The sequence below is a fragment of the Theropithecus gelada genome, chromosome 9, assembly GCF_003255815.1.
Source record: "Theropithecus gelada isolate Dixy chromosome 9, Tgel_1.0, whole genome shotgun sequence".
NCBI lineage: Eukaryota > Metazoa > Chordata > Mammalia > Primates > Cercopithecidae > Theropithecus > Theropithecus gelada.
Window position 1 is genome coordinate 28,871,351 of NC_037677.1, and position 12,769 is coordinate 28,884,119.

Here is a 12,769-nt window from a genome sequence, read left to right on the forward strand (position 1 = left end):
GAAGAGAGAGCTGACGAGTGGCTTGGAGTTTCCCTATGTGTAGTAAAGAAATACTGGTGGGCTGGTGCTTGAACTGGTGCTGAGAGCGTAAGAGGCTTGGCTGGGTTTCACACCATTCAAAAGAAATAGGAATCCTGCAACAGTCTGCAGGCCTTTTATAGAGGTGATTGTATACTTCTCAAAGCTAGTCACCCAACCAGGCAAGCCAAAGTCAGATGATTCTTTTGTCTTGTGAATGTAGAAAGGATCGTTGAACTGTAATCAGCTCAAAACCTGTGATCCTAGGCTGGGTGTGGTAGTGGCTGATGTCTGTAATCCCAGCACTTTGGGAGGCTGAGGTAGGAGGATCACTTGAGGCCAGGAGTTCAAGACCATCCTAGGCAGCATAGCGAGAACCTATCACTACCAAAACAAAAATAAAACCAAAACCAAAAATACCTATGATTCTAGAATTTATTGGTTTTTCTTTTCACCTCTGTCTTTGGAAATTGCTATTAAAAAATACAAACCAATAACAAAAATAATATGTGGTTGTGCTTTCTCTGAGACTGGTGTTAGGAACTTGTCTCACAGGCATTTCTTCCTATATCTTCATGCCTGTTGCTATTCCAACCTTGTCGTCCTTTTAACTTTTATTATTTTACTACTCTGAGCTCTGGTGCTTACTATCAGCAAAGTTAAATAGCTTGCCTGCTTAGTTAGGCATAAAACACAGAGAATGTGCCAGCATGTGGATCTTTACCCATGCTGGGAGATGGAGGGTGAGAAGGCTAATCTCTCAGCATTTTATGTGGAAGAAAAATATTGCAGTTTATTTGACCTTTTACTTATGGGAATAAAGTAAGGGGTTTAGTGCTTTTACAAATTGAAAGTACAGAGAGAAGAATTAGGTATTCTTAAGCTAAAAGTGATGAGAGTATCTAGATTTCCCTGTGTGTGTGTGTGTCTGTGTGTGTGTGTGTGTGTGTGTGTCTGTGTGTTCTTTCAACCTTGTCTGGTAAAAGAAATCTTGCAGTATTCTTGAGGATAATAATGCTTAATAGAATTGGGTATTTAAATACAGACATGACTTAACAGAAACAGCCGTTCCATGTTCAACGAAGTGAACTTTTCCACCTTCTGCAGGAGACTGCACTAACAGAATCATATTGAATAGGCAACCCTAAATTAACTTAATTAATTTTAATGATCAATTTAAGTGTTAATTGGAAGCTTGTAAGTTTGAATGTAAAATGGGGATTCTACGAGTTATCAAAATATGTTTCCATATTTCTTGATATTTAGGCTTAAAAAAAAGAACAGTCAAAGTGATGTAACCATCTCAGTCGTTAACAAGCCGAATCTTTAACTGGTGTGACAGTTATTGTCATTATGCTAATAACAGGAGATGGGGTTCTGTAAGATGAAGCATTAGCTGTTCCAGTCCCCCGAGGAAATAGTAAAATTCAGCTCCATTGGGTTGTAATTAGAAAAGAAGTATATTTAAATACTGAAAAAAATCTTTGCTACTTCAGCACACAGTATGCCAAGGGCATGTATGAGCAGCTTTTTAATCTCTAGGTGTGGCCTATTTTATAAATATTTTCATAAGCATTTATATACTTGCCATTTGGCAATACAGCATTGTGTAATTGTATCCATATGTTTGCCTTCTGAAGTTGAATAAAAACTTCTTGGACAGGGCTAGCTGTCAGTTCTTCATCTCCCTCCTCCATAGGGCAGTTTAGGCTCAATATGAGGCTTTTTCACTGGCAGGCGGGCCCGGGAGGAGAAGAAGATCCAGCTTTCTTTTTCCACATTTTCTTTCCTTTCACAGTGGTGATGGTATTAATGACGATAATCATCATAGCTCTTATGGAGTACTTACTTGTTTCTGTCAGCCAGATTCATGCATCAAGTAGTCTGATCCCATCCCTACCACCTGTTAAATAGCCATTGTTGTTATTGCCGCTGTACAGATGACACCACTGAGCCACAGAGTGGTTAAAGAACTTGCTTAAAGTCACACAAATAGTAAGTGGAGTTTCTGGGACACAAACCAGGTAGCCTGGCTGTTTCCTGATGGCTCTTAACTGCACCTCCGGCCGAGACCTGTGTTTTTAGCCATTGTTTCCAATTCCAGCAGCTTCGTTGGCCGGGCCTATCCTGAGTGGGATTTGTGATCCCTCTGTTCACTTTTCTTTCCCCTCTTCTTGTTAGGTCAAGTACAAAAGAGATTTTGAAGAAAGCAAAGGGAGAGGCTTCAGCATCGTCACGGACACTCCTGAGCTACAGAGACTGAAGAGGACTCAGGAACAAATCAGTAACGTAGGTGCCTGTTTATTCAACAGCATGATGGCTCTGACATGCATTTCTGGATGAGAAAGGGAGGCTGGGTGACTTGAAAGCGTTTGTGTTGCTGCGGGGTGTAAGCAGTACTCAGTGCACGCATAGACTATGCCAATTTCATCTGGTAAACCCTGCCCTCTGGTTCCATCACAGTTATCTAGGGCTCAGTGCTTAGTTACCTAATAGAAGATCTCCTTATTCCATTTTGAATGGTTCTCAGCTTTCAAATTTTTCCAAAGTAGACCTTTTATAATTAAAATAAGAAACTTGAAAGTTAAGTTTTGACTGTGGGTAAGCATATAAAATATACACATAAGGTCAGGAGTCTTAAAAAAATCTCCTATTTGCTGACTATGTGTCTATAAGATTTCATACTTTTGAATTAGATATTTGTTGAAATCAGGTAATACATCTTACTTTTGAAATAAACATTTATATGTGTAGTTGCTTTGGACTTGAAGCTGTGCCTTGTTTATTAATATAGTTTCCTCAAAAGAGAAACTGGAGACTAGCAGAGTTCAAAACATATTAGGGAGGTATTAATTCAGTACTTCTTAAAGGTGGACAAACAGCTCTTTTTAGTTTTTGTAATTCACACCTGTGATTATATTTCTTCCAAAATATTACATGAAGTGTGTCAGGATTTATTTTTTCACAAAAGTTAACTCAATGTTAGATATCCAAGAGGAAATATGAATGCAAATTAACAAATGTGTGGGTGACATAAAAGTATGAGCAAACAGACAACACTCATACCATTTTTCATGAGAACTGTATTTTGTGCATCACTTATAAAGTCACTAAAATTTGTATATCTAGGTGTTATGACTGATGTAGCCCTAATTTCCAGAACATGTTTAATTAGCAGATGGTTTTAAACTCACTGATATTTGGTCATCATCATAAGATGTATGTATACATGTATGTGTGTGTGTGTATATGTATGTGTATATATTATATATGTGTTTGTATAAATTATATGTGTGTATATATACACACACATATAAATACACACCTACATATATAATTTGCAGATAGAATTACATATAATTTGAGAAAAAAACTTTTTATATGTCTGAAGTTCAAAAACAGAATTATTTCATGTTAAACAATTTATTAGGAAATGGAAGGGTGCAAAACACACATTGTTTTTTGCTCTTTAAATGGACATTTTATATTACTAGGGATTTCCTTTGAAGAAAAAGAGTTGAATTTTAAGACTTCATGACATTTGTCCCTTAGTTTTTCTACCCAGTCCCAGCAATCCATCAGTCATGAATACTGAAGATCACTGTCCTTGTTTTTCTTCCTCTTTATTCTTTCCTTAAATAAAAAACGTATTTTTGCTTTTAAAAATGCAAATCAATGATCTATTTCCCTGGCAGTTACATTTAACAACAGTTCTTTCTTTGGATTATTTTTGGAAAATGTTTCTTTAAAAAATAATTCTGCCAGAAACAGTTATATCATACATCTTCAACGATCACTGAATTTTATTTCAAAAAGAACTAAACATTTCTACCTAAGACATCCACATGACAGCTAACATAAGGATTGAAGCTGATCAAAGGTAAGCTTTTTAATTTTTATTCAAATTTAGTCAGTATTCATATTTAATTAAAAAAGAACTGATCATTTTACCAACCTTTATCATTAGCAGGAATATACATTTTATTCAATACCAGAGGTCGTTTGCAGATCCATTCTTAATTATGCAAAAACCCCTTATAACACAGGTATGTATTAATCTATATTTATCATATATAGTATGTTATATAGACAGCAGTATAAAAAGCGCCATTTAGATTAAGACTATTATTTTGACAATGCTGGTTTTTAAAAGCATGTGACTTAGACAACATCTTTCTATTTAAAAAGAACTGTTTGCAATGTCTTGATGTTAGCAGCCATAGCAGTCTTGTAAGTAGTTCTCTTAGCCAAGATGAGGCATATTAAATGTTTGGATAGCTGTAAAAAATATAGACTTCATAATATTACTGTTAGGGACCAACTCTTGAAGAAGGGAGGCTGTTAAGTGTTCTGAGGTCTGGTGAATTTATTATTCATTTATAAGACTGCAACTTCATGAACTTTTTCCCTTACCTCACTAGGTTTTCCATATTACTCAAGGATCTTTTTCTATAAGAAACTTGGGTTGATCCAAAAAGTAGTACTTTGGCAAGTCCAGTTTTCCATATTACTTTAATCTAAACCCACTGAACAATATTGGCTAAAACCCAAGCAGATATTTTTTGACATTGGCTGGATTGTGTCTGTTATGAGAGGAAACAGGTGAGAAAGTGTCTAGACTGGAAAGACCCCAGAATCTTCCAGCTAGAGATGTTGGGAAATTATAATCTTGAAAATTATAGATCCTGAAAATTATTAGGGGTATGAAATTTGTGAGTCTTGCATTTGAGCACCAAGTTTAATATCGCTTAATGTAGGTAGGTTAACCGAAATTGGCAGTCTTTGCTATGTTTATGTTTCCCTGTGTTCCATTTTCTTATTTGTTTTTAGTTTACTGTATCTCTGAATATTGTGTGGCTCTTTCTTAGCTGCCTTTAATCTCCCCTGTGTAAAGACATAAAGCAGTGAATTTAATGACAACTCCTAGGTGTTTTGGGTAATATGTTATGCATGAATGGGCGTTTTTGATTGCCTATGTCTGTTGTCAATGTTTTGAAATTTTTTCAGCTATTCTCATGTTCGTTTATTGAGGATTTGAAATCATTTGGATTTGGACCACTCAGTCTGCATATGTTACTGAGGTGTGGGATAAAATACAACCATAAATTTCAAATTGAGTGTGTGAAAGAGGTAAGAGTGGGTGAACTTGCCTTCTTTGGGTAGCTATAATGACAACATGTTGAACATGGGAGACTTATTAAATACTGCGATTTAAAATTCTTCTGCTATGTTACCCACTTAGTATAGCTGCAGAACAATACAAGAAAAGAGGCAGGATTTCAGAATTGACTAAATGGCTAGGAAGAAAAAGAACTTGGCTTCTAAAATAAAGGAAAATTATTTTTTTCCCTATGAAATTCCAGAAGATGTCTTCATCTCATTGAATGTATTAATATTCAGATGGAGTTTGGTTGTTTATGAAATTGAATGTTAGGCTTGGGAACAGTTTTTATGGGAAGTCAGGAAATCCAGCCAAATCGTTTAATTGAAGATAATGTTTAGAAGTCCAGGTTTTGTTTAAACTGTATCTCTTCAGCAGAATGAAACCTGACAGCCAATGTGATCAGCACTGACTTAGGAACTGTGGGCTAGAAAGCCCTGCCCTACAGATTTTCACAACTGTGTCACTTAATTGCCATCCACCCTCTCCTTGCCCCCAAACTCTAGGGCATAAATTCAGAAATGGCAGAAATATCTTTATACATCACATTTTCTTTATTTACCAATATTTTAGGAAATGTGGTTCTTAAGGGACAGTATCCAAATTTGAATTGAGGAATACTGTGCCCATGGGCATTAAAGAAAAAAACAACACCACCCTTTTCTACGGCTACTACAGGGCTAGCTCATGTGAATAACTGCAAAGGCTCTTTCTAATTTCAGATGGTTCCCACCTTCAAGTTTACAAGCAGTGTATTCAGGGTACCTGCAGCAGGATCTCAAAGCAGAACCATCGCCAGACATTCAAGGGACTCAGGCTAGCTTTGAGAAGATTACTGATGTTTCATTCTGGCTGTTTACCCACTAATATCAGCTGCACTTTCAATTAGCTGAGACAGTCTGGGGATAAATTGTGAAATAAAATGGTAAAGTCAAACCCCAAGAGACTTTTACAGACTTTGTGCCATAGATAAAAACTGGATGTTTATATTTATTTCAGGGGGAAGAGAAATATCAAATGAAGGGGAAAGACAAAATAAATCCACCAGATGACAAAATCTTGTATTTTAAAGACTGACTGAAATAGTGAGTGTACCATTATTTGATTTGTCAGGATTTCTGCATGTTCTTGACAAATGGAGAAAATAGTTTTGCGTGTCTGTGTGTGCGTGTATCTGTGTGTGTACCGCTGTGTGTTGACTTCAATGAGAGTCTCTAAAACCCCATTTTCCTGGATCACTGGTCTATAGACATTAGTGTTTTCACCTGCCCTATATTATTTCCCTTACCTCGTCAGTGTTCATAATTTTGGTTGTCTGTCCACTTTACCAAATATCCTTTTTTGCTACCACTTTCAATTCTGCATACCCATTCATAAGAAATGCTTGCCTACTTTACAAGAGAAGCTAAGAATGACACTTAAAAAAAAAATACCAAAAAGTAATCTCTCTATAATTTGATCTTGCAATATAATTATTTTTAGCGCTTTTGCTACACTACGTAATTTTTTCACTGACTTCTTAGAATGTAAAATAAATTATATGCCCATTAATAAGCTCACACGGATACTGCTGATTTAGTTCCCTGAGATTTTGTGAGTTAGCTTCAACAATATTAGATTATTGGGACTAAACCTTGCCTAATAATTGAATAGTAGTGTCTACGGGCTATTAAAAGATTTGATTCAAAGTTCGGTTGAGTGCAAGGGTGAACATGAGGGTAGGGACAATTATCTAGGGATTTGGTCTCTGTTTGTAATTTAAATAAATCATTTTGACAGAGACTGACTGTAACCATGTTCAGGCTGCTGACAGTGTGAAATTGAGTTGTATGGTGGACAGAAGACAAGCAGTCAAGAGAAATCCCCAAAGGCGAAATTTGTTATGTAATTGGGTCAATTCATGCATGAGCAATGCATGCTAATTGTAAACTGGTGGCAAAATTATCGTGTATGAGGCAATTAGGTCTTGTATGAATCTAAGCAACTGACATTGAAGGAGATTTTTTTTCTTTTTATATTCAGCAACATTTTTTTTAAATATGAGAAAGGTAAAAATTATAAAGTCATTCATTAAAATACATTATTTGTTAATTTTGTTCTTTATACAAGAAGCAGAAGTTTTATAACTAATGAAACATTTATGTAAAAGCTTCTGATTTTGAGTAGTAAAATCTAGTACACTAAATAGTTTGAAAGGAGAATGAATGTTATTTTTATTGTAAGTCATAAGTGGGTTGATTAACAGAGATGATTAGTTGTGAAGTCAGTGGTTTAGATTTAAGCTCTTGTAAGGCTAGTATTTTTACAGAGTGAATCTATATGTTGCTTTAACGGACTAGACTTTATCTGTAGCTCATCTCAACCAATAACTCTGATGAATTCCCAATAAATAGTGGGGTCAGTAGCATTATCTTTAAAAGCAAAGATTAAAAAAAGAGAAAGTGATAGGGCAATAACACATATTTTCTGATAATATCTAACACATGTAGGAATACTTCATTTATTTTGAAACACTTTGACATACCCTGTTTAATTAGATCCTCTGAACAACTGCTCCTCAGGAAAAGTATTTCTATAAGGATTACTTATACTTTCATGTGAAAAATGTACGGAAAATTACCTCTTGGTCCTTTCTTGTTTCCAAATGTGTGGTTTCCCTTACACCTGGTTTTGCTTTATTTTTCCATGTAGAGCAGAACTTCAAAGGCTGATCTCTTCTTTTTAGCCTCAATTTTTCAGCCACAGTCACTTAAAGAAACAAATACATCCCAGACCAGTAATTACTTGTGCATGCCAAGTACAAGAGTTTTGGTTGTAAAATGGCATTGTCTAAAGGGGAGGTTTGAGAGGAGCCCCCGTAATAAAGTAATTAACACATATGACTTTTTTTTTTTTTTTTTTGAAGCAGAGATGAGGGATTCAGCAAACAATTTGTGAAGACCCTTTTTTCATGAAATCCTTTTTTCCCCTATTCCTTTCTTTTCAGTTTCACTGTTTTCAGGCCATTATCTTGCCTGAGTTACTGCAGTAACTTCCTAATTGGCCTTATCTCCTTCTGCTCCTTTTATTGAATCTAAAACACAATCACCAGATGAGTTGTTCTAAAATACCTCTTTCATCAAGACCCTAATTATGACCCACTAAAATACTTTAAATGGACCTCCAGTTTGAGTAGGATAAAGTCTAATCTCCTAAACCCTTTAATTCTGACTCTAAGGACCCTCCACAATCTGCTCCTAAATGACTGTTTTTCACCTTATCTTTCACTGTTCTTCACCACTGTTCTTCCATTTCTTTTAGGCCTACCTACTTACTCTGTTCTGGACTTTTGCATGAGTCATTCTGCATGTTTAGGACAATTCCACACTATCTGTAAACAACAGCCCAGCCCCCTGATCCCAGACACACACTCAAACCCAGCTACGGTGATGTGTCTCATCTCTGAATTATTGTGAGGCTTTGTGCTATAACACTATCATTTGTACCACTCATTTCACACATCATATTCTCCACTTCGGTTTTAATTGGCATTTTATATGTCTATACATCTGACCTCCTTAACTTCCCATAGGTGAAGATCATCTGTGTCTCCTTCCATTTATGTTTTATATCTGCAAGAACGCACCAGATGGTGCTTTATACTTTGCCTTTCTTGTCACCTCCCTAATTTAGGGCACTCCCTACCCCTTGATAGGAGTGTGGGAATAATCTCTTGACTTGGGTTATTCTCCATGTAGTTTCTTGCAAGGTTTTCCTAAAATGCACATCTGATTATGTCACATCCTCTTTTAAAATCTGTTAAGTCTCTCTACTGCCTTTAGGATAAAATGTAAATCTTTTGCTTGGAATGTGAGGCTGTCCCTGGCTTAGTGCTAGCTGAGACCTCCAGCCTGGGAGGCCCTCTTGCAACCTGAACCCATCCATTTCACACTTCCGTCTGCAAGGCCCTTCGTACCTCTCCCCATCCACACTGGCTCAGAGGCTACCATTGAGACAGCCAGATGTGTGGGGGTCCCCGGAAAAACTCCAATCAGCCTGCCCATTAGGGAAGAGCCTTGGGAAGTTTATGCTGTTTGCAGAGGAGGTGGAGTGGTGGTGGGGGAGCCAGGCCCCTCCTCTTCTGTGTGGAACCTGGAATTTGAACTATGAGGCAGGAAGCTCTCTAGCAGGGGACTCTGGCCTTGCAGGGAGTCCCTATTTCCCCCTTTTCTTCCTTTCACCCAGCAAAACCCTGTCTTACTCATAATTCAAATTGTCTGTGAGCCTGAATTTTCATTGCCGTGGGACAAAGGACCCCGTCTTTAGCTGAACTAAGGAAAAGTCCTGCAACACCATCTTTCTCTAGCTACCCTGACAGTCAGCTTCTATAGCTGCATTATAAGTTTTCGTACCCTCAGACTGAACTCTATGAAGAAATGGGCTGTGTCTTTTTTCTTTATAGCCCCAGGGTCTAGCCCACTGCCAAATTTAATAAACAAATGAATCGACCATTTGTGTCAACAAATCTTTTTATTTTTTGCTTCGATGAGTTAATCTCCTGGCCTTGTGTGAATTTCATCTTACAGTGAAGATTATTGCTAGGAGTTCTAATCTCTTTCAAAGTCTACATGTCCACTGCACATCAATTTTCTTCCTGAAAGCTGCCAGATTTTTTTTCTATTGTATCATTTTCTAGCACAAAGTAGTTATCAAATATTTGTTCAGTAAAAGCTGGATTATGTTATGGGATTACTTTCTACATATCCAGGGTGTTTTTTCTTTCTTTTTTTCTTAAGAAGAGTTTGCCATCCCATCCACTTTTCAGTCTAGGCAAATAAAATCTTTCCTGGAATATCTGCCGTAGTGGAGCAAGGAATGAGTCTACCCCTTCAACGCAAGATTGATTATGCCTAGAGTAGAGCTCAGTACAGAGCACATACTCAGTAAATGCATGTGGAATAAATGAATGAGGCCATAATATGTAAAATATTGACTAATTTTGTACATTTCTTTTTCTTGAAACTCCTCGTTGCAAGGATATTTTTAGTTTCTCAAGTTGCTTTCAACTTTATGATTCTTTTCTTTTTGGTGCTGCTTGATAAACACTACCTTTTACTCTCTGCTGCTTAAATATTCAGTGACTTCTATAGTTTTATCAAAGGATTGTAGCAACATTTCCTCAGTAAAGCAGGATAATTTATTTTCAAATTACATTAGAAATGCCAGGACTTCCCCTATCTTAAAATACCATAGGAAATTCTTTTTGGTGTCTAATCCAAGAACCTAATAAAAAAAAAATAGGACTTGTCTTAGTCTGCTCAGGCACCATAACAAGATATCGCAGGATGGGCAGCGTAAAGCAACAGAAATTTTTCTCACAGTTCTGGAGGCTGGGAAGTTCCAGATCAAGGTATGGTAGGGCTGGTGAGGGCTCTCTTCTTGGCTTGTAGACGGTTGCCTTCTCGCAGCGTCCTCATGTGGCCTTTCGTTGGTGTGTGCACATGGAGAGAGAGAGGGAGAGCAAGAGAGATCTCTGTGTCTCCTCCTCTCAGAAGGACACAGACCCAATCGGATCAGGGCTTCCTTGTGACTTCATTTAACCTTAATTACCTCCTTAAAGTCACCCTCTCCAAATACAGTCACATTGGTGGTTAGGGCTTCAACATATGAATGCTGGGGTGGCACGCAATTCAGTCCATACCAGGGCTGAATGAGGAATGATCTGCATATATAACAGGGAAATTTTGAGGTATTTAAGTGACATACACTTTGTGAACATGCTTTGAAATATCCAAAGTGTCACATATTTATAAGCTACTATCATGAACTAATTTCTTGATTTTTCTTTTCTTTTTTTTCTTTTCTTTTTTTTCTTTGGAGACAGGGTCTCAGTCTGTCACCCAGGCTGGAGTGCAGTGACACAATCTTGGCTCACTGCAACCTCCACCTCCCGGGTTCAAGTAATTCTTGTGCCTCAGTGGAAACGGGGTTTTGCCATGTTGACCAGGCTGGCCTCAAATTCCTGGCCTCAAGTGACCCGCCTACCTCGTCCTCCCAAAGTGTTGGGATTACAGGCGGGAGCCACTGTGCCCTGACAGATGAGCTAGTTTCTTTAGTGAAGTTAGATGACACTACCCTCTACCCATTGCCATTCCAGGAAAACTTCTACATTCAGTTTTAAACTTTTCCCTATTTTCAAGCTGAATATTCTTAACTAAAAAAAGAAAACAAAATTCCTCCTATGTCCTATTTCCAGTTCTTTTTTTTTCTTTTTTTCTTTTTTTGCAGACAGAGTCTCATTCTGTTGCCCAGACTGGAGTGCAGTGGTGCAATTTCAGCTCATGGCAACCTCCGCCTCCTGGGTTCAAGCGATTCTCCTGCTTGAGCCTCCCTAGTAGCTGGGACTCCAGGCGCCTGGCACCACGCCTGGCTAATTTTTGTATTTTTAGTAGAGACGGAGTTTCACCATGTTGGCCAGGCTGGTCTCAAACTCCTGACTTCTGGTGATCCACCTCCTTCGGTCTCCCAAAGTTCTGGGATTATAGGCATGAGCCACCGCACCCGGTGGCTTTTAATTTTAAGAATTAAAAGTTCTTAATTGGAGCTTTCAAACTTTTCGTTTCCAGTTTTGAGCCATTAGTCATTGATAGAAACACAGATACTTTAGAGTAGTAGTGAAGTTTTTAAGTTTTCCAGATCTTGGTTGAATTATGTAGTTCACAATGTAGACTTCACATGTCCTGTGCTAGCAGTTTAGCCTGGGCAGACTTGAATAAAAAGGAGGGCAGAGGGATGAGAATAGAAAAAAAAATTTCCAGAAAGTATAACAAAGACTAGCTTCATGTCTCAGTTTCCAATGCATGATTCAGATTTAGAACTTTGAAAGTATCTAAATTTTCTTCCAGATTTTTATTATACCTCTTAGGACACAGCCACAGTGAGGAGAATATCCTGAATGTTAAAGATAAACCAGAACTCTTATGTATATATTTTTGGAGTCCCAGATGTGACTATCATTAATAATTAGACCATATAATTATAATGTCAATGGAGTTTTAGAGGAAGGTTTAAAACCTGTTTTTTTTCAGTTCTTAGGAGTAATAGTTGAGTGTTATTTTAGCTTATTGGAGGGTCATAATTCAAGGGAGACATTGTGTAGAGATTTATTTCAAAAATCCATTGGTAATCCAAGCCAAGTTTATACAATTAAAGAAAATTTTATGATTTGGAAGTTAGAAACAAGAAAGGCCTTTTTTTTTTTTTTTTTTTTAAAGCACACAACTATGCTCTCTAATTTGCTTTTCATTTTCCTGGAAGGATTATGTCATAAAAATTGCATTTCTTCATTTTTTTCTTTTTGCTCATATTTTCTCCTATAGCTTTCTTTTCATTCACGGTTGTCAGGCCTGCGTTGTAGCCTTCTTCTCTTTTGTACAGAGTCATATGCAATGCTGCTTGCACAAAGATATCCCTAAATTTCTGTCTGAAGGATCTATTGCTTTTGTGAAATGCCTCCAGACTCTATTTGGTTCCAAGGACAAGAAGTAGGAAGTCATGTTTTTTGCTTCTTTATATTTTTGATTGATTTTTCCTTTCGTGGCTATATCAATT

At 37.2% G+C, this 12,769-nt stretch overlaps 1 protein-coding gene across 1 annotated transcript in view; it reads left to right on the forward strand.

Moving 5' to 3' along the window:
- The window catches only part of NEBL (nebulette), a 379,467-nt gene that overhangs the window by 205,927 nt on the left and 160,771 nt on the right, over nt 1-12,769 (forward strand). Inside the window, exon 4 of the mRNA XM_025396001.1 lies at nt 2,200-2,307. Within this exon, the coding sequence (XP_025251786.1) occupies nt 2,200-2,307 (108 nt within the window). The remainder of the gene's footprint in view (nt 1-2,199; nt 2,308-12,769) is intronic.